The sequence below is a fragment of the Panthera pardus genome, unplaced genomic scaffold (assembly GCF_024362965.1).
Source record: "Panthera pardus isolate Hobbes unplaced genomic scaffold, ASM2436296v1 HiC_scaffold_22, whole genome shotgun sequence".
Classification (NCBI taxonomy): Eukaryota; Metazoa; Chordata; class Mammalia; order Carnivora; family Felidae; genus Panthera; species Panthera pardus.
In genome coordinates this window covers 34,091,972-34,114,540 of record NW_026526788.1, presented here as the reverse complement: position 1 = coordinate 34,114,540, position 22,569 = coordinate 34,091,972, and the positions used below count along the sequence as shown (strand labels likewise).

Sequence of the window (22,569 nt, the reverse complement as noted above, 5' to 3'; positions counted from 1 at the left end):
CATCCTAACCCTTGTTACAAATAGCAGCCAAGGACCATTGCTGCTGAACTGGAATTTAAACCAAGTAACTGTTATCAGCATTGGTGAGACAAGATGTATTTTCTCACCTAGACTGCTCCTGCCCTCCCTCTACTGCCTCTTATTTGTCCTGTCAGCCTAAAGGAACACGGTATTTTAATTTATCACTTTTTAAAAGGCCAAGAATCAATTTTTCTGTCCCCTCAGCTAAGTGGCTTCAATTAAAGAAACCTTCAGCTAAGAGGATGCCGCGGAGGCACCAGAAAAATAAAAATCATGAGTCAAAGCTATAAATGGAACCCCCACTCCAACAAATAGCAGTTTATCTGAGATTTGGCATCTGGGTTCATTAAAACCCCATGGGTCACAATAAAGAAATGTACAAGTAATTTATGCCTTCAAAAGGTTTCTCTTTTGACTGATAAAAACCAAAAATAACAACTGCAATGTTCAAAACTACCTAAAAGGTCAGGCCCTACTCATTTTTCCCCTCATGCTTTTCAATTTCTATACAAGGCAGTGAAGCATACACAAACCATGCCACTGCAGGGCACCATGTGAGACACCCCCACAGGCATCACGAAGTGGCTGATCACTATGGGGGGAGGCGTGGAACATCTCAGGCAGTAATTGAGGCCAGAGAGAATGCAGGTATGGGAAGTAGTCAGGAGAATAGGGGCATGTTAGACAAGGCTGTCTGGGCCCATCTCTTCCAGTGTAGACCTGGTATCATTCCAGGATTTTATGACCTTGATTAGAAGACAGTGTAGTGCCAGGGTTAGTTATTACCCATCAGTCTTCAAACCCTTTCTTCTTGCAACATGCTACCTTCAAAAGGAAAAAAGAATAATCACCCTCTTCCCTACTCCCCAAACTAGCGTTGGTTCAGTCCCAAGGTCAAAGCTCTGTGGCTGCCTGTCCTACAGCCTTGAAGCACCCACTGTTCCCCACTCCCAGCCCCTCCCACTGAAATACCTGGACAAGCAGTCAGTAAAGCCCCCTTCCCTGTGGGTTCCCATTGAAGCCAGCATCTGCCAGGCAGCCAAGTGCAGGGCCACAAGCAGTCCGCCCCAGAGACCCTGCCGTATAAAGCTGCTTCTCACCCTGATCAACTCTGCCTGAGCCATCAGTGACAGGTCAGCAGAGAAGGGGGTGGCAGGCAAAGCTCAATGGTCAGGCCAGGTGACCTCTTAATGGTCTACAGTGGTTCCAGACCTGCAAGTCATTGAGAGACATATCCACGGCTTCCCAAGGGCTTTAAGGTTCCAATTGTGGCCCCGAGGTAAGAAAAGAAATCCTTTCAAAAAGTGACCCCATCTCTACCCCCAAACATAAATGCAATCCAATTAATCTGGCATTAGCAGACCTATCAAACTTGTGAAGCCAGTCCTAACAACAAGGTGCAGACAGACAGATGCCCGCCCTGCTCAGACTCACAGGACTCGCACAGATCATGAGTGATGCAATGTGTCAAGGCTGCACATGGCCGGATGCATATGGAGCAGCCCCAACCGGGGGTGCTAATCAGTACCTTACTAGACCACTTGGTAGCTTCCCGATGCAATGACTGAGCCGCGGCCAGAATGGGCTGGTTGACCGGCTGACTGGATGGCATTAACAGCAGCTCAGGTTCGTAATCGTCTTCCATGTCAGGGGGGACAGGGAACCCAACAGCATCGGCCGCATCTGCCTCAGCTACAACACCTATACCCACCTCAGCGGCTGGGTTACCCCGCTTTGTCGATGGCAGGAAGGATGAGAAACAGGGACAGTGTTAGTAAGAGCAGTAGGACTGGGGAAGCTGAGCATCAGCTGGTTTAGTAACCAAAGCTTGCCTAGGATGGGAAAGAAAACGGCAGACTCTCCAGAAGCCAGATGAACCAAACTCACAGAAAGGGAATTCTCAGCCTCCAGCACCAATCCCAGCCGCCCTGTTCATAGTGAGTAAAAGAAAGAGCCTCACTCCAGTGGCGAAGGGTTTCCAGAGAAAAAGTCATACCAAGGAAGCAAGTGCAATTCCTTTTACATACACTCACCACCAAAGGTAAACCTGCCAAGAGTAATTCTCAGAATAGTTTTGAGGAGCCAAACAACCAAACAATAGTAGCTGATTACCTTTAAAAGGAATCCAGAGGGAAAAAGTAAATTCAGCCACACAACTTGCTTTGAACAGAAGAAAGTGAGTACTCCCTGCTGGCTCATAAGGACACTATTCTATATCTTCCTGGACACAGGAAGTGAGTTGGGTCAGCTCTGCAGTAACCAGACACAGATCATTATTTCCTTCAGGAATTAAAAAGTCCCAGAGTTTAAAATGATACATCAGAGGCAACTGATAATGAAACCAGGAAAGAGGCAAAAAAACCAAACACAATGGTGATTGAAGAGGACTTATCAAATACCCCACAACCACCCAGCTGAAAGAAGTCTCCAGAAGATGCCTCATCCAGCTTCCCATCTTAGGGAAAACCCACACTTCAGACCACCTCTCTCTCTCTCTCTCTCTCTCTCTCTCTCTCTCTCTCAAGATCTTCAGGGCCAACACTTCTACAATCTCATATTGCATCCCTTGCTAGTACTGACTCAGAAAGCTGTTCCTTGGGTACAAACTAAATCTCTCCTGTTGCAAACTAGGGTTCTCATCCCAAGCTTAATTTACATACTTCACAGATAACACATGAACGTGGCAACTGATCAAGGCTGGGTTCAGAGAAGCCCAAATGTGGGCCCACGAGAGAACAGGCCCCATGAGGGGAAAGAATGAATTTAATAACAGGGATGGGGATTCTGAAAGGCCAGGGCAAGAAGCAGTGTGATCAGATGCTGAAATAGGTTGAGGGGAAAGAAAATAAAAGGAACTGCCTCAAGGAAGGCAAACCATGTATATGAAGAATGGTGAACACAGGTTTTTTTGTTTTGTTTTGTTTTTAAGAATTTTGTGGGGCTCGAAATCACAACCCCAAGATACAGAGTCACATGCTCTACCAACTGAGCCAGCCAGGTGCTCCTGAACACGGGTTTTTTTATATCAAACATCAGTGGGGCACCTGAGTGGCTCAGTCAGTTAAGTGTCCGACTCTTGACCTCAGCTTAGGTCTTGATCTCAGGGTCATGAATTCAAGCTCCATTGGACTCCACACTGGTCATGGGGCCTACTTAAAAAAAAAAAAAAAAAAATTGCTAACCAAGAGGAAGTAAGAGTTTACATGGAAGTTTAACTGAGGTTGCTATCACTCCTAAAATTCTTATCCTGTACAGGAAACATGTCTCCAAATGTTGATGACAGAGTTGGAGAATTCAGGGAAAACAAGGGGTTCAGGTACATTCTAAACTCTTTCCCTAAACTCTGTCTCAAGTAGGACTCATCCCCATTCCTTAGAAGAGAAGCCAGCTCACTGCTACTGGGGTTCAGAGTCTCAAAATGTACAAAAACAGACTGACAGATACACAAACACATAACACACCCATCCCCCAGATACACACGGTTCAAACAGCTCCTGACTTCACACAGCTCAAAGTTGGCAATCTCCTAATGTTCCAAATCTCCCGGGATAGTCAGACCTAAAGACTTCTGGCCACAAATGGCAGAGTCGGAAAAATATGTAGGCTGATGCTCTCTGCCCCTTAAGTTTGTTTATAATTCATGTATGTTTTGTGTCCTGCTGCACAGTATATCTGGGTTTACTGTAATAAAGCTTAAATTTCCTTTAAAATCTTTAAGTAAAACCAACCTTCATCGTCACCTCCATCCCACTCTCCACATGCAGTGGGACTCTGCTAAGGTCCTGGAGGTGTGCATGCCCTAGTTAGAAAGATACAATTATAAATAATTCCATGGTCAGGCCCAACACCAGCAAGGTCACACTATTCATTCCTTCTTAGAACCTAGGCTCACAGCTAACAGCACAGAAAAATACAGAATTAAAAACCCAAGGTCAATTTCCCAGGCTGGAAAAACCCAAGATCAGCTGCGTGCAGAAGGTCCCTGGGGAACTACATTTAATACAAGAGCTTGAGACAGTTGAGGGTGTAAAAAGGCAAATAAATGGTGGGAATAAAGATCTAGAAGAAAGGGTCATATCACGAACAGTTTAGAACTATATTTCATTGCAAGGTTAGCAATAACATTTAGCTTATATCTAGAAAAGCTTCCACTCACTTTCCATCATTTAGGGGAAAATAGGCAAAAGTTATTCCCAGGGCATGACTGCTGCCAGCATCTAAATTTTCACCAACCACACTAATAGTTACACTTTCAGATTTGTCGAGGTGGAGTTAGCCTGGAGCTGTCTTGAACCAAGGCGTAAGATGATTCTAAGGAAAGGACAAAGCACATGGCTTTTAAGACACCAATCTAACTGCCTTTATGCAAAACAGAAGGAAAATGCAAACACTTCACCTAGCTCTAGCAGAGCCCACAGAAGACTATTTCATGTTTGGAGTGCTGATAATTAGCAAGAAAGCATCTAAAAACATTCAGCAATCTTAAGAAAGAGAAGCAGTTTCTCAAAGACCCCAAATGTCCAGGGTCACAGCAGCTGACCCTTGCATGGACAGAGGACAGGAACCCTCCTCTTAAATCACAGGCAGCCTAGATGACAATAGAAGGAGAAGCCATCAGGCGCCAGAAGCATCTTACTAAACCACAAGTAAGAAGAGGAACATGCTATTGACAACAACAGGAACCAAAGCAGACAGAGGGTAACTTTCCAAACAGACTCTTCTTCCTGGGCTGTGTGTACAGTTCTTCATCCTTTTTCCACAAGAAAAGCTTCATTACTTACCTTGCTGGACCACTTGCGAGCTTCATCATGGAGCTGCCTGGCAGCCATCATCATTGGCTGGTTAATCACCTCCCCGGCTTTCTGCTCAGGGAACTCTTCATCCTTCTCCTCTGGTGGTGGGGGCCTGGGTGGAGGGACCTCACCCTCAGGCAGCGGTGGTTTGGGAGGAGCAAGCTCATCTGTCAGCTAAGAAAGAATTACTGGGTTGTAAGTAAAACCCTAGGAACTACTCCCCTCTAGAATTCTTTCCTTTCCTCTAAAAAGCATCCCCAGAAAAGCCACCCACATTCATTCCATATAAGACCACCCACACTGAGCACAAGGACCACCTGCTTCAATCTCAACAGATGCATATTTTCTTCCTTGTTCTCCACAAAAAGCCAGCAGCTACAGTTTTGGACATATTCCAGGGAGGCACGCACGCACTACTGGACCAAGGATTCCCAAAGAAGATCTAATTTGTGGCCCTGACTATGTTGAAGGGAAGGTGCACAGGCAAATAATTTCTCCCCTGGGCCTCAGGTTCCTCCTCTGTCAATAAGGGGTAGCTAGACAAGCCTCGAAGATCTTGATTCTGCGTGTCATAAATCTGTTGATCCCATAAAAAGCCATTTGCCAGAATAGCCCCCACCCACCCTGGCCCTAACAACCCACCAACAGTCCAGCTATAAAGAATCAAATGAGGCTGAGGCACTGGAGGCTAGGGAAGCACTGTGTCTTAGTTTGGGCAAAATGACCCAGTTGTATCCTCAAACAACTTAGAAATTTACATCTTTTATCGACATTAAACATGGCAAAGTAAGTCAAGGAGAGTAAATCAAAGTATTGCCTTGATAAACTATTCCCAAAGTCCAGCTATTTCTAATACTTGGTTAGAATAATCACTATTTCCTATTCTAGGATTTGTATCTATAAGATATTGCCCAGCTAAGCCTCTTTCTAAACCACTGATTTATGGAAGAATAAATTTATGGTACTTTGGGGTGCGTCAAAAGAGTTTACATGATAGTTGGGGGGAAAATAAACTTGAAAACAAAGAGACTGTATTACTTTGTTACTAAAAAAAAAAGTCAAGTAAAGGAACAAAGAATGCACACAAGAGTGTACCCACTTCAGTTTGCCATTGTCAACTGGGAACACAAGAAAATCTCACCGCAAGATTATTTTCCCACTCTTCATTAACTTACTACTACCTCATCACTCATCACATGCACACTTACCAAAGCCAGTTCCTCTGCTCCAATCAGTCCCCAACACAGCAGGCCAACCCCACAGACCCCCACCTACCCAGCACGCCCCATGCAGAACCATGGGGTTAGGACTCCACTAATTTCAGAATGAAAGATGAAAGTCAACTTGTGCATCCAACTAGGCTTTAAGCAGAAGTTAAAAAAAGACCGCTGGCAACTGAGGCTCCAGAACACAGCCAACCTCCCCCTTGTTAGAGTCCCAACACCCTCTGCTCAATTCTCCCCATCACTCTGAATTTACTTACACGGAGCTGTTCAAGGTCTGGCGGAGGAGGCGGGAAGTCAGGCTCCTGAGGTTGGAAGGCTTCTCTGACCTTGGCCACAGCTCCCAGGATCCGATATCCTGAGTCCAGGAAGCTCTTTTGCAGGCCTAAACATAAGAAGCCCTCACTTTCAGCTGGGCAGGTCAGCACCCTGGAGCACTGTCTGTCCAGCAGAAGAACTGGTTTCTATTAACAAAAGCTGGATGTGAAGCTGCCAGGAAGCATCACAGGCAGTGATTGAAGGGGAAAGGAGGTAAGGGCAGGGCAGAAGCCGCGAGGCATACAAAGAGTCAGAAGGGTCACAGCCAGCTATTCCCAGTGGTGCAGGGTGCCTTCTTGCCTGTACAATTAACAAGTACTCAAGACACTCCTGGGCGTGATCACTTTGGGCTCAGGTGGTGCTCATCACCTCTTTTATGATGAACCAGTCAAGAGATATGCCTGCCTAACTCAGAACAGGGGAGATGTCAGTTTCAGATTGGGCATACATTCCCTGGAGTCTGTCTCATCTTTCTCACTACTCCTTTGCTCACCTTGGCATTAAGTGTATTAACCCTCTCTGTTGAGCTGCTGCTGCTACAGTGTCCAGTCACCGGGAATTCAAGAATTCTCCTCAAACTACTAGAAACTCCAATTAGGAACCTGAGCGTGTCCTTAGTGATGGTGGGTTCGAGATACCAGAAAGATCCTGCCTGGGCTAGGGATGAATAGGGCAGCCCTTCCTACCCACTCCCTTACACTGACTGCATTCTACTCACAGACAAGGCTAGACACACTGGATGCTCAGAACAGGAAGGAATTCGATGTTTCTAACCAAAGGAGTGGTAACATCTTCAGTAATACTGAAAACGTGCTCAAAGTTCAGCTAAAGAAAGTCCAGACTCTTTGGTAGAGGATGAGGACACTCACCTAGGAGATCTACACGTCAACTTAAGCCCTCCCAATTTGACAGAAACAGAAAATGTTTAACAGAGTAAAAGCATTTTAAGAAAAGCAGAAAAGAAGTTATGCATTGGTTATCATGCATCTTTTGGGCAATTTCCAAAACAACAAGTAAACAGGACCAGGGGGTATCTAATCAGACAAGCACAGAAAAGTTGGTCCAGAGAAACTAACTTGCAACAAACCTGCAATATTGCAGAAATTAGTCTGTGCAATATTTTTTTTTTGGACATGAAAAGATTAATCTAGCACTCTCAAACTAAGTATCTGCAGTTTCGGCTCCCAGATATTGTATGCGGTGGTTGCGGGTGGGTGCATATCGTCTTACCACTCTGTTGGCTTCCTGAGTTAACCTCTCAAGTGAGGTGAACCACACCATGAATTGCTTACCAGGGTCAGAAATGTTTCCGGCCACAGCCTTTGCATCCATCACCATTGGAGAGATGGTTTTGCTCAATTCATCAGAGGCGGCTTTCACAGCCTCACGGAACTTGGGATCCTCAGAGTTCTCCACCTCCCTCTTAGCCACCAGCAGGATACGGTTGGCCCGGCGAGCAATGCTGGTTGCCCCAGCGACCAACATCTGTGGCTGAATATTGGCCATGGCCACTTTACACTTGTCCAGATCTTTTTTAATTGCTTCTTCAGAAGCATCCAACAGAGATTTGGTATCAATAGCTTCGTCCACCAGCCCTGTCAGGAGAAAAGGAATGTAATTTAGTTTCTATTTTAGAAGAGAGACTCAAAAACCCTGTTGTCCACTCAAGTTTCTCACGTGAAAGTCTAACACCCAGAATTCTCTCCTTCAGCTCTAAGCCCTTCCTCTACAATCAGAAGCTTCCAGGTGAATACCTTAGTTCAAAAAAAAAAAGTGAAGATGGAGACCGGGAGGGCCATATAGAGTCATAGCATTCGTACCACCGTGGTCACTGGCCTTCCTGTGGCTACAACAGACAACCAGAATTGCAACGACATCAGGAGGAAACAAGGATTGCGTCCCAAGCCTTTACCGCATCTCCACGTTGTGTTAATAACATTTTCTCCCTTTCTGCCTCACTCCCCAGCCATCTGTTGCTTGTTGGCAGCTTGTAGTGCCCAAGATGAGCCACTCAGAGGAGTCTAATAACCTTAACCACCTGTTTCTTGTTTCCGTTGCCTCTCTTACGATACCTCAGGAGCTCCACTTTCATCTCTGGCTGCTACGGACCCTGTCCCAGCAAGTTCTGCAGGGAAGCCGAAGAGCCTGCCTTCCTCATTTCTTCCCTCCTCTCCCATCCCTCCCTCCACAGAGAATGAAGATTCAGAGGTGCCACTTCAATTGCACAGACACAGGTTTGTTGGCGGTTGGTTTCTCCTTTTTTTAAAACTACGTACTTGATAAGTTGGAGGAAACTCTGAGACAAGTTGAATTAAATGGTAGCTATTGTGGTTCCTTGAAATGTGAACCCACTGAAAATGACAGGGACACTTACTGTATCCACAAACACTGCCTCCCAGCCTCTGAAACCAAACTCTGGTTCAGACTGAGCAAAGGCACTATTCAAAGAGAAGATAGGAGCTGTAACAATAAACATCACACAGGGAGGGCAGCATTAAAATAGACTCAAAGAGCCTCTCTTCAAACAAAATTGCAAGGCTTGAATGAGAAGCCGCCGCTGCTCAGCAGCCTTAATCAGGGCCAAGTACACTGTCGGGCACATGACCGTCCCTTCATCCAATTACAGCTAAGTAATATAACCAGTCCTACTCGAGTTTCTCAGAACTCATTCCTCAAGGATTAGACAGTAAGAACTCTGCACACAGCTCTACCTGTCATTTTTTCTACATTATCAATCCACTGGTTCTTCATGGTCTCAAAATGTTCATAAGCAGCTTGATTTCCAGGATTTCTAAGTAAGATGCGAGCAGCTGAGACGACCTGTCAATGACAAAACAACCTTTAAACCTCAGGGCACCCTCCCGCTGGAATACAAACTTTCAGCAAAGCTTTCCCCTCTCTACCTACAGATGGCGCTAGAAAGCCAAAAATGGGTAAGTCTCTTTTCAGGCTGAACACATTAGATTTGGTCTCATAAACATCTCACCCAAATGGGCCCCTGCAGAAGATTTTACAGTCACAGCCTGATGTGGGGAAGGTAATAAAATGACAAAGTAAATGGCATTCACTTGGTACTTCCAAACATATACCAAACTGACCTATGTTTAAGCCCTTGGGAAGACTCTTCCACCTTAAAAATCATCACCAAGAAAGATACTAAAAATTACTTAAAACTGATTATGAATATTTATTTTTAAAAAAGTAACTATAGGGGCGCCTGGGTGGCTCAGTCGGTTAAGCGTCCGACTTCGGCTCAGGTCATGATCTCACGGTCTGTGAGTTCGAGCCCCGCGTCGGGCTCTGTGCTGACAGCTCAGAGCCTGGAGCCTGTTTCAGATTCTGTGTCTCCCTCTCTCTCTGACCCTCCCCCATTCATGCTCTGTCTCTCTCTGTCTCAAAAATAAATTTAAAAAAAAAAACGTTAAAATTTTTTTTTTTTTTTTTTTTTTTTTTAAAAAGTAACTATATACAGTTAAAGAAGTACTTTCACATCTATTATCTTACTGAATCCTCACAACAACCCTATGAGACAGGTCAGGTAATTTCTCCACTTTACAGATGCAAAATGTAAATGACTTGCTCAAGAGCTCCCAGTTAATCAGGTATAGCAGTTGGGGAAGGAACTAACATTTCCTGAGTATTTGGTTAGTTACAGGCTGTACGCATATCCTTTTAATCCTCCAAATGATACACTAGGAAGGAATTCTCCCCATTTTACAGATGAGGAAACTCAAGGTCACAGAAGATTCAAGTCCAGATCTGTCTCCAAAATCCTTACTCTTTCCATCATTGGTATCTTTAGTTTTCTGTTTCTCTTTTTTAGAAATCTCACTTTTATGCAGAAATCCTGTTTTATGTTCCATGTTTTATGGAAGTTTTTAAAGAAAGTTACTCATGTTCATATTTTATGGAAGTGTTTTTTAGAAGTTGGACATGTATGATTTTCAAGAGAATCTAACTTGTTAACATGCCATGTGGGCAAAAGATAAACAATATAAAGGTGTGCTTTTTTTTTTTAAATCTCTCCCTGCATGTTCCCACCAAAGCCAGTATCACAGATGTGTAAAGCCTAGCATGGTTCCTAATATACTACAGGTACACAATAAATATCTGCTGAATAAATCAATTTTAAAAAGATGAGTTTCCTATAATTTGATTACTATATTATTCACAGCATACTGGCTATAACTTGGTTATATAATGAAGTAGAAAAAAGAAAACAAGTTATGAACACAACCGAATTTTTAAAAAATATCCTCAAAGAGATGCAGGGAAAGGCAAAAGCTCTAAAATTCAAAGACTAACCTCTGAAGATTATCCAAATATTTCCCTAATTATGAGTGTGGGTGAGGGGTCACTTTATTAGTTTTCTACTTTCAGAAGTAATCTATGATCATTACAGAAAACTACAACAATATAAAAATGATTTTGAGACTATGAGTGTGTTTCTTTCACGACAATTTACAATAAGTGTTCAAAAATGTATAGAAACTGTTCTATAATTGACCTTTACTGAACACTGTAGGGTGAATATTGAAACAATAAAAAGCAAGCATAATTTTACCTGGGGTGTGAGTTCTCGAGCTGTCTTTACTGATGCCTGAATGCCTTCCACTGTGGATTTATTAGCAGTTCCAACAGCAGCCGCCTTCTCCGCCGTGGCACCAAGCCTTCCCGAATGGTGCTCAAAGTTTGCCGCCCTCTCATCAAATACCTTGAGAAAAAAACAAAAACATTAGGAAACTTTATTTCAATCAAATGGGTCAGGAAGCCTAAGAAAAATTCTCACTTTAAGCAGAGGCAGCAACCACTCAAGCAAAGACTTCACAGATGACATCAAACCCTAGTTAATAAGACAACAATCAATCGCCAGGTCTTGGCCTTGCTCTATCTCCTCAGAGGTTTGGCCACAGGCATCATGTGCGTGCATGCGCACACCCGCACACCCACACACCCTTGAATTTCAGCTCAACCAATGCTTACCAAGTGCAGACAGAACACACAGCACTGTGAAGTCTACAACAAGGACTTCACAGAAGGTGAAGACCAAAAATCCCTGTTCCCAAAAGTCTTATCCTGGAGTTTGAAGAAGAGAGACAAACCCACTCGAGGCTCCAGTGCAGGTGGCTGGGTGCATTAAGAGCCAAGAATATCCACAGTCCTAACCCGAACTCCAGCCTCCTCAAGGCAGATTCGCTCACATATCCATTACCATTAATGTTGTAAAAACTCTGCCCCTGACCTCCATGAGAAAAATGATAGCTGGTGCTCACAATGGGGCCTAACACTAGGGCAGGGAAGGTTGATTTTTATTATCCCAAATAAAAAACCTATCTACTGAATTGTCCATTCAGCTCTCAAATTTGAAAAAAGTTAGCTTTTCTGTTGACATGGATATTATGCAAAGTTGCATACAATGAAGTAGACTATTTAACTTAGATAAAATAACAAAAGCTCTTCTGTCACTTGCTTAGATAACAATGCTTTGAGAAGAAGCAAGGCATACCAAGCAGTGCTGGGTCAGGTTTACACTCCACACAGAGCATATCAGAAACTGCCTGACAGAATCCATCCTCTCCTTTGCCTCCTCCTGAGGGTCTACTTGCCCATACACAGGGACCAGGGCAGACCACCTGTAAAGCCCTCAAGCCCTCCTGGTTCAACAGCAGACTCCAGTCTCCTTGCCAGGGTGCTGTCTTGACCCACACAAGTCTCTTCCCCATAATGGCCTCTTGTGGGTTCAGCCACCTGGTTCTTGCCATTTAATGCTCAGAATCTTTGTCTAAATCTCTGATTTCCTAGTCCCCTTCTCCTGGCCTCAGTCCTTTTATCTTGGCTGGTCTCCCATAATCTGGATCTACAGGGCTTTTGCTTACCCTAGTCAGTCATTTCAATTCCAGCCTTGTCTGCTGCTCCCTCTGACTTAACTGGCCACTTAGCCTGCTTTTTGTATCACTCAATCAAAATTTACTAAGCACCTACTATGTGCCAGACCCTGGAGTAGGTGCTAAAGATACAAAAATGATTAAGACACAATTTCTGCATCTCAGAAGCTCAAATCCTTCAGATGTAAAAAGGGCCCGTAAACAGATACTTATATAGAGTGTGCTATGTACAATCATAAAACTAAGCAGATACCATGCAAGCAAAAGGAAAGGCACTTAACCTTATCCAGGAAGTAAAAGATTAAAGGATAAAAGATATATAGGAATTAGCCAAAAAAGAAAAAGGGGAAGATAATTAGGCAGAGACAAAAAGAACAAAGACATAGAATGGAGAACGGGGAGAGTATGCCGAAAACCATAAGAAATTAAGTACTGCTGGGGCATGAACTGAGAGGCAGAGGTTTGTGGGAAACAGGTTTAGAGAGAGTATTAGAAGTAGATCCCAGTGCTACTTTATCCTATGTGAAAGGAAAGACTCACTGAAGGGGTAGGATAAGAAGGTCAAATCTCTGTTTTTATTTTATTGGTGGCCTGGTGACAGGTTCAAAGAAGACGAGTCACAGCTGTGCAGTCATTTAGGCAGCAGGGGACAAGGATCAGAGCTAGAGCTGCAGCAATGTGTGAATGGAAAACGTAAAGGATTCAAGAAATATTTGTGAGATCAAATTAGCTTGCCTTAAGTTATTTATTGGTATGAGAAGAGTCAATGGCAACTCCCAAATTTCCAAGAGAGAGAGAATAGGAAAAGGACAACACATGCTGATGTCCCAACGAAGCATCAAATTGGGGATAACCAGGAGAGACTTGATCTACTCGTCAAAACTCAGAGAAGTCTGGACTGAAAAACATAGCAAATCATCTTAGCCTAAGGGGACCATGAACGAACTACACCCAGGCCAGAGAAAGAAAATGGGGGTCATCAGCAAGTAAGAATAACACACACCTCCAACCCACCAATGCTACCTGGTCTTGGGTGCCTGACCCAATAACCCCTTCTTCTTTGCTGCCAATATTTGCTTTCCTAGATGCCTCTACAGCTGGAGCAGCCATATGATGGAGTCAATGAAACATAAGCAAGCCACCTGGAGGATTTCTGGGAAAACCTTTACTTTCATTCATTCAATACCAACAATGTCCCAGGCATTGTTTTAAGAACTGGGAATAAAGTATGACAAAACAAATTCCTTGCCTACACGGCCTTTCATGCTAATGTGAGGGAGACAGACAAACAAAAAATGAGGCAAACATGTCAAATGTTGATAAATGCTGAGGAGAAAAATAGGATATGGAGATTAGGAAATCACTGGGGGCGGGGTAGGGATGCTATCTTGGGCAGTGACCCAAAAGTGGTATTTCAGTAGAAGCTCAAGGAAGAGAATAAATAATACATGTAATTATCTATGGGAGGAACAGAGAGAACAAGTGCAACAGCCCCAAGGTTCAAACATGGAAAATATAAACATGGCATGCTGGGAACACAACACAAGGAAGTCAGTGTAGACAGAGCAGCCTGCAGGGTAAGAGTGGTACAACATGATGTCAGAGAGGTAGAGGGGAACCAGATGCAGTGGTGTGAAGTCACCGTAACCACTCACACCAGCTCATAAGAGGCAAATGCACCCATTTCTTCCCAACCGCTTTCAGTGACTCCACACCGAAACAGCCACAACGGGAATATTTACATCATGGAAACAAACAAACATTACAAATCAGGGCTTTTTGGTTTTTAGGCTTTCTTTCCTAGAGTGCCAGTCTACCAGCACATCACTGGTCTTACTGTTATTGTAAGGATCCTGGCTTCCCTCTGGGACAGGAGGGAGTCATCGGAAGGGGGTGAGTAGAAGAATGACACCAAATCATTTAAAAGGACTACCTTGACTTTTGCGTTGAGAATAAAATGCCCTAATAAAAGGGACAGTTGTGACTGGAGTGCCCTTTCCCTCATTTCTTCCTGCCTTGAACATGATGCATAGGGTTACAAGAGCCATCTCACACCATTAGGAAAAGACCAAAAAAAAATCACAGAAATGCCAGCTGTCACAGTGTCAAGCTGCTGAACCAATGCCAGGGCTACCTATGTCCGTGTTTCTTGTTACACCATAAAAACAAAACCCACTTGTTTTCTTCTCTGATAGTCAGGTCTTCTACAGCTTACAACTCAAGAAATGTCCTAAAGACATTACTAACTGACACACCTGATAACTAAAAGAAGAGTTAGCAAGGCCTTTCCTCTTCTGCCCTTCCACCCTTCACCCACAATTTCCCAACCACTGCCTCTGATGCACACTGAAATCAAATTTTACCTTTACAAATATCCAAATATATATAAATATGCATGCGTGTGTGTGTGTGTGTGTGTGTGTGTGTGTGTGTGTGTGTGTGGCTGGCCAACAGAAGAAAAGGAAGACTCCAGATACCCACTTCTTCCCTACTGGGAGCATCAGGAGGTGCAGTGGCCGCCACCGCCAACAGCTTGATGGGAGTTGTGGTGTCGCTGAAAACATCTGATACTTCCTGAGTCATCGCCTCCTGCATCCGGGCTTTCAGATCCTTAAAAACATTGTTCACAAATAAAAATTACCAAAAATGTCCAAAAGGTACATCTGCCAATATCCTTACTTTAGTGACACATTCATTCATTCCTTCATTTAATCTTTCATTAAGTATTTACTATAACTATGTACAAAGCACTGAACCAGCATGGAACAGGTCTAAGATATGAATCCTACCCTCTAAGAGATTCATGTCTAGTAGGAGAGGTAAGACAGCACCCACATTCTCCACCCAAACAAGAAATCTTACTTCCTTTCTTGGTGGCTTCTAAGAAATGGTACTGAGGTTCATGGGGTAGAATAGAAGACCCTGAAATGTAAACAGAGTTCCTCGCCACTCCCAATGTTGGAGGAGCCTAATCATGGCCACAGAAGCTGTAAGGATTGTTTGGCAGATGCAGTGCCATATTTCTAAGCATTTTCTTACATTAAGAGTAAAGAAATTAAGAACGGGAAATTTTTCTGACACATGTTTTTTCAGTTAAGTTTCTAGAAAAACTTGATAACCAATATATGTACCCATTTCTTAACATAATCTAAAGACGATTCTTATAAGTCACGGAAAAGGTTCCTTTTCATAGTTATCACACTTAGTCCAATCTAAGTTTTCTGGATTTATAGAAAGAAGTCTCAGTCACTCCCACTGCTTCTCAAAGTGGGTGACACTCACGATACCTGAAATGATGTTAGGTGTTAGATAGAACAGTGTTTTCATTTTGATAATTATGTGTTTTCTTCTAAAGAATATTAGGAAAAATGTAACTAGCACATCAAGCTCATGCTTTCATGATTATTATAAAGTTGTCTTTTAAATAAATCCACCTAAATTTAAAAAGGGAGTCCATTTTAAGAAAAATATTGACCAAATAAATAAACACAGAGGACATATGGTAGAACAAATATCACAAAAGAGGTCTTGCTTGACTGAGACTTGGAAAACAACTTCAGCTGCAGTCAAACACAGGTGAGCTTTTTCCTAGTAAGTTCTAGACTTCATTATATGCTCCTTGATCACACTCTTCACTTTCCCTGGATTCAAGAAATTGTATATTTTAAAAATCTCTCCCCTCCCATTTTTCAATAATAGTAAGCATAGAAATGTAATAATGTGTGCTCCAAAGTTCTACCTTTAAGGAGTCTTGGAGCTGAGATGCAAGTGCTCTCGCCTGAGGACTCTCTCCTTCCCCTCTGGCAGCAAGGTCAGCCAGCTGGGCTGTCAGCTGGTCCACACGGTCACACTTTGCAAGAAGATCTTGGCGATACGGCCCCATCATGACATTAGCCAGACGATGCCCTTCGGCCACAAGACCCCGGATGGCAGCCTGACCTGGATCAAGAGGAAAGCACTGTAACTTACAGAGACCCAGAGAAGGCAACTGCAGTACCATTGTGGTAAACTATTGTGCTGTTGTTGTTGTTTGTTTTATTTTAAAGTTTACTTATTTTTGAAAGAGAGAGAGAGACACATGTGCGCATGCATAGGGGAGAAGCAGAGAGACAGGGAAAGAGAGAGGAGAGGAGAGGGGAGGGGAGGGGAGGGGAGGGGAGGGGAAGGGAGGGGAGGAGAGGAGAGGGAAAGAGAAAGAGAATCCCAAGCAGGCTCCGTACAAGTCAGCCCCAACTCGGGGCTCGATCCCATTGACCCTGGGATCACGACCCAAGCTGAAACCAAGAGTCTGACACTTAAGTGACTGAGCCACCCAGCTATGCCTGTTGTTTTTTTTAAATAAAAACATTTAGTGGGGTTTTTTTCCCCTAACAATAGAAAAAAAATTAGGAAATACAGGAAAGTATAAATAAGAATAGATAATCCACCCATAATCCTCAGAGACTGATACAGTTGAACATTTCCTACCAGTCTTTTTAAAAATTATTCTACTAATATTTATTTATTTATTTATTTATTTATTTATTTATTTATTTTAGTTCCAGTATAGTTCACAGTGTTATATTAGCTTCAGGTGTACAATGTAGTGATTCCATAGTTCTATACATTACTCAGTGCTCATCACCATAAGTGTACTCTTAATCCCCTTCACCTGTTTCAGCCATCTCCCACCCCTCTCCCCTCTGGCAACCATAATTTGTTCTCTAAGTTCTCTATTTTTTTGTTTTTTCTTATTTTCTTTGCCCATTTGTTTTATTTCTTAAATTCTAAATATGAATTTCTCTTTCTCTGACTGACATATTTTGCTTAGCATTATACCCTCTAGATCCATCCATGTTATTGCAAATCTTTCAGTGTTTTTTTAATGCACTACATGTCCCTATACAAATACACATTTCTCTTTTACAAAACTGAAATCGTACTTTACATTAACTTTTATTCCTTGCCTCTTTTTATTTAATGGGAGCATTTTTCCGCATCATTGAGTATTCTTAAAAAATCATGATCTACACATCTATGTAATATTTTATCATATTAACCATAATTATTGATCATTTATTATTAAACATTTATACTGTTTATATACATTCTCATATGTAACTCTGTATAGAAACATGTCTAATTATTTCTTATAATAAATTCCTCTAAGTCAAATTGCTAAGTCAATGAGTATGAACTTTTTTAAAGCTTTTAATATGTAATACTCAATTGCCATTCAGAACGTTTATACCAGTTTATTCCTCCCGCAGTAAATTATACATCTGTCTGACTTCCCAAAACTGGGAATCACCAATTTAAAAATTAATCTTTTTATTCAACAAAAATAGTAAATGAAGTAAACAGATCTTTCAGCTTCAGCAGATTTGCTATCATAATATGACCTAACTTCTTATAGATTCATCCCTAAAAACTCCCCAAAATCAAAATTTTAGGTTTTCAGTTCTACTGGTGACTGTGTAATGCAGGAGCCCTCAAAAATGAAAATAACCTTGGTAGCTAAGTGCTTCTTACTTATTTTCAAAAACTACATTTAGCTGGGTATTTTCCAATGAGTGTAATAGAAATACAACAGAATGGAAGTACACATAGACTGGAAATAATTAGTTCAAAGTTTCGATTCCAACCTGAGGACCTTTCTATTTGCCCACAGCAAAATCATTTACTCACAAATTCTTTTTGAATAAGCCACAGGTATCATTTATGGGCTATATTTGGAAATGGAGTCACACTGTAGGATGATTTACTCACCAGTAGCTGAAGAACCCCTTCTGCACCTAATTTCAGATGAACAGGATCTCTACCAACAACTTGCTTATTTTCACTAAGACCAGTTTATGGAGGGTTAAGTGCACTCATGGCCTTACCAACGCCCCGGTCATCCACTGTGGGATTATCAATCCACCGCTGTGCTTGTTCAATCTTGCCCTCCAGGTGGACAGCTGCCTTGGCGGGTCTGCTGTTGGCCACAGCCCTATTGGTTTTGGTCTGCAAGTTCTGTAGGGCCGTGGCCACCTGTTTGGCCAATGCTCGAGCCTCTGGGGAATCTCCTTTCCCCCTGAAAAGGAAAAAAAAAAAAAAGCCATCCTGTCATAGACACTATTTACAGTGAGAGGATTTTAATTGCTACACAAATGCTAATGAGATGCCAAATTGCTAATGATTATTATTAGCTTAGTTTGGAAGGAGAGTGGTTTATTTATTTGGCACTAAAGTAAGAAATTGATCATTTAAATTCAGATTGCATTATCCCAGTTAAAACATTAAATATGAGTTTGAGTCAATCTACCTCAATCAAGCTCAACCATTTGGTTAGCTGAGCTCAATCAAACATCACTAAGTTGGGGGGGTGGGGCACCTGGATGGCTCAGTAGGTTGAGGATCCGACTTCGGCTCGGGTCATGATCTCATGGTCTGTGAGTTCAAGCCCTGTGTCAGGCTCTGTGCTGACAGCTCAGAGCCTGGAGCCTGCTTTGAATTCTGTGTGTCTCTCTCTCCCTCTGCCCCTCCCCACTCGTGCTCACGCACGCGCGCACGCTCGTTCTCTCTCTCAAAAATAAACATTAAAAAAAAAAAATCACTACATTGGCTGACCCCTCAGTTGACCATCAAGGAAAACACTAGTTCCCTCAGGGATTAGGTGGGCCCAAGTAGCCATGTATGTTGTATAGCAGTAGTTGAAGCAGTTACAGTACTAGTTATAGAACTAGTAGTAAGTAGTACAATTTTTTGAGTCCCAACTCTGATAGTAAATAGCACTCTCATGTTATTTAATCCTCATGACAAACCTAAGAGGTAGATACCAGTATTATCCCCATTATTCAAAAAGCAAAAGTGAGGTACCAAAAGGTTGGATAACTTACCCAAGATCCTATCACTTACTTTGGTGGACTAGGGATTCAAACCCAGGCACTATGACTTCAGAGTCCTCACTCTTAGCTACTTACATTGGTATCAAAATAATTCTCCAATTCTTGCCATAACCGATTGAACTGGTTATCTAACTCAAAGACAACATGAACACAGTCAAGCAAGGAACCTAATTCCAGTGTGCATAAAAGTCATCTGGGATCTTAGTTTTAAATGCACCACCAGAAGAGATTATGATTAAGTACACCCCACTGCAAACACAGTGGGGTCCAGGCTATACATTTTTCACAAGATTCCCAGCTGGTTCTGAGGTATGTTGTCCTTGGCCCATGCTTCAAAAACACTGCATAGTCAACTAGTGGTGGGTCTGGAACTAGAAAGCCTGGGCCATGGTAGGGCAAAGCTAGACAAAGAACCCAAATAAACAAAATCAACACACAGACTGAAGCAGACAGCATGCCATACAGCTACTAATAAACAGAGGGAGTAGTTTCCAGTTGCCACCAGACCTGGCCATACTTCAAACTATTAAGTTCCATTAGACATTAGATGCCACTACACATTTCTGACCTCCACTTTTTCTTGAGTTTCTTGTAACCAAATACAGAAATAAAAACAGAATCACAATTATGTATCACAAAGGGAGATTTCTGCCCCCAAAACCCTACTCCAAAGACTTCAGATTCTAACCATTATGAACATATAAAAAATATGACACATTTTATTTCTCAAGTCCACCTAGAGAAAACTTCAGGTTAATCTTATCTGCCTCACCTGTAAAAATGAAAATGTTAGCCTACCAGCCAGAACAACTAATTTAGATATTCTCTGAAGAACTTCTTTGTGATTTTAAATTTCAGTACCTTCTCCATTACAAAGCTGGACAAAGAAGGTATTTACTTTGGTTCTGATCGTGGCTACTCCCACTGTCAGGAAGCTATGGATATGTATATGTTATACTAATAAGTAATGATGGCATATGACCACACAGGAAGGTTTGCTGTTCTCACCATTAGCATCAATTCTCTCTTCATCATTAAGAAACATTAATGAGTGCCTGATATGTATATGGAATCGTGTTCTGGTCCTTAAAACAGTTTCTCCTTTGAGTATTTTAAACTAGTGATAATGTAAACAGATTATATTAATGGGTTAATATTAACAAACATAGACCTAACTGTATAGACATTATATTTTACAATGATGAAATTATTTTCTCTACCTAAACAACTCAAGATTTGGGGTATAAAACAGTGATTCCCAAATGATCAACCTTGATATATAATCAAACTTGAGCTGCTAAGTTGGTCTCTATCACAACCTCCTGCCTAAAGTATGTTTACCCTGCTCCCACCCATCTCCTATTCATGGTAGGCAGGAGTGTGCTTTCTTAGCCAGTATTGTCCTCTTGGTCAATACAAGAGTTGAAAGAATTCTAAAGTACAAGTCACTGAGACAAGGTTAGGTACTCTCCCACGGAAGAACAGGAAATGAAACATGCAAGTTAAATGAAAAGCCAAACCTCACAAGATACTTGACTATGGTTATCCCTGAAGAAGTGGCTGGAGGCCTGAGGTGGAGAAGAAGCGACTTTTGTCCTCTTTTTTAATGTTCTTTTAGCAGTTTATTTAAGAGAGAAAAATACTGATCAAAGGAACAAAGCAACACCTCTTTATATAATCAAAGTAGAAGCCATGAAAGCCTTTAAAAGCAGTCGCTGTGGTGAGGACATTGTATTTAAGGATGTTTTATAACTGTTACATAAGAAATAACATTGCTGGGGAGAGAAGAAAGCATCTTCTTATGCCTCCTCCCCCTCCCCCCTGTCCACAGTCCACAGTATCTTTTCTTAGATAGCCACAAATATTTCCCTCTTGTGCCTGGGAAACAGTTATGCCACAAACATGATATAGCAGGAAAAGTCCTAGCTTAGAAATAAAAAGTGGATCTCAAAAAAGGAGTTCTTAGCATCCTAAATACATTAATTTAAAACCATGCGATCAGCAATAAATCATTAAACCTCAGTTATGTAAATAATAAAACAGAAGTAATACCTGACCTAGCCATGTCACACAGAATCAACAAGAATACAGTGAAAGAGCATCACATGTGCATTTAACCTATAGCATTCAACTATATATGCACTTGGGGGAAAAAAGACAGAGATTAAAAGGCAATGTCAGAAGTTAAATACATACTGTCTTCGTAGATCTGCTAATTTAGAAGTCAGAGCAGATATTTCCCCAAGAGAACGTAGAATGTCATCTCTCTCTTTAGGATCATCACATAATTCTGCTATTTTCCGAGCTTCAGCCAAAGCCCCTCGAATCTGTTCTTCTCCTTCTGGTCCACCATTTGGATCTGCAAGCCAATTCTAAACACATAAAAATGGAAAAAAAGCACACTGTGATCTCCTCATAAACCACATTTCATTCAACTGACAAGGCCATCAGAAATATTTCAAAAGTAATCACAAGGCACACCAGTGATCGCTTTTACAATGTTGATTCTTACTGTTTTAAACAGGTTCTTAGCTTGGGCAAAATCAAATCAATCCTCCATCTTCTTAAAAGTGATTTTTTTCCTTCCCCATCAGAATAAGTATCTTCAGCGGCGACTGGGTGGCTCAGTCAGTTAAGCATCCAACTTTGGCTCAGGTCATGATCTCATGGTTCATGGGTTTGAGCCCCACATTTCAGCTTTGTGCTGAAAGCTCAGGGCCTGGAACCTGCTTCAGATTCTGTGTCTCCCTCTCTCTCTCTGCCCCTCCCTCTCTCTCACTCTGTCTCTGTCTCTCAAAAATAAACGTTAAAATTTTTAATAAAAATAAATTTTAAAAAAGAGAATCTTCACAAGCGTATCTTTGCTTTAATCACACCTTACTAATTCTTCAATTTCTCAAACATTTGTTTCTCTGTGAACTGCTTGAAAATCATTTTACAGGAGAGTGGCATCAGAAAACTTTAACCCTTTAACATTGCTATGACCAAATACAGTTGTGAATTCTAAGATGAAGAAAAGCTTTTATATACTGTGATATATACCAGGAACTAGAATTTTCTTAGTGCTCAGAGTACTTTCTCTTTTTTTTTTTTTTTTTAATTCTTTCATTTTAGAGAGAGAGAGAGCACACATGCACAAGCAGGGTACAGGGGCAGAGGGAGGAAGAGAGAGAGAGAGAGAGAGAGAGAGAAAGAAACCCAGGCGGGCTCCACACTCAGCGCAGAGCCCAATACAGGGCTCAATCCCACACCCCTGGGATCATCACCTGAGCCAAAATCAAGAGTCAGACACTCAACCGACTGAGCCCCCCAGGTCCCCCCAGAGTACTTCCTTTAATCAAAGTATTCAAAATTAAGATCTCTATTTCAAAATAGAGTTAACATGAGTCTAAACCTGTGGTAGTAGAGGAAGTGTTAACATTGGTAATTGCTGGGAATCAGTCATCACTTAGAAACACCC

General features: G+C 42.0%; 1 protein-coding gene across 3 annotated transcripts in view; it reads right to left on the bottom strand.

Annotated features, from left to right (window-relative positions):
* The window catches only part of VCL (vinculin), a 110,254-nt gene that overhangs the window by 5,529 nt on the left and 82,156 nt on the right, over positions 1–22,569 (bottom strand). Inside the window, exons 10-20 of one of the 3 annotated variants that reach the window (XM_019444611.2) lie at positions 21,306–21,481; positions 18,264–18,295; positions 18,105–18,206; positions 15,980–16,179; positions 14,722–14,850; positions 10,920–11,069; positions 9,067–9,175; positions 7,648–7,950; positions 6,298–6,422; positions 4,803–4,988; positions 1,550–1,753 (exon numbers count right to left, since the gene is read on the bottom strand). In XM_019444611.2, coding sequence (XP_019300156.1) covers positions 1,550–1,753; positions 4,803–4,988; positions 6,298–6,422; positions 7,648–7,950; positions 9,067–9,175; positions 10,920–11,069; positions 14,722–14,850; positions 15,980–16,179; positions 18,105–18,206; positions 18,264–18,295; positions 21,306–21,481 — 1,716 coding nt within the window. Of the gene's footprint in view, positions 1–1,549; positions 1,754–4,802; positions 4,989–6,297; positions 6,423–7,647; positions 7,951–9,066; positions 9,176–10,919; positions 11,070–14,721; positions 14,851–15,979; positions 16,180–18,104; positions 18,296–21,305; positions 21,482–22,569 lie in introns of all 3 variants that reach the window. The other 2 variants (XM_019444610.2, XM_019444612.2) reach the window with 2 other exon arrangements.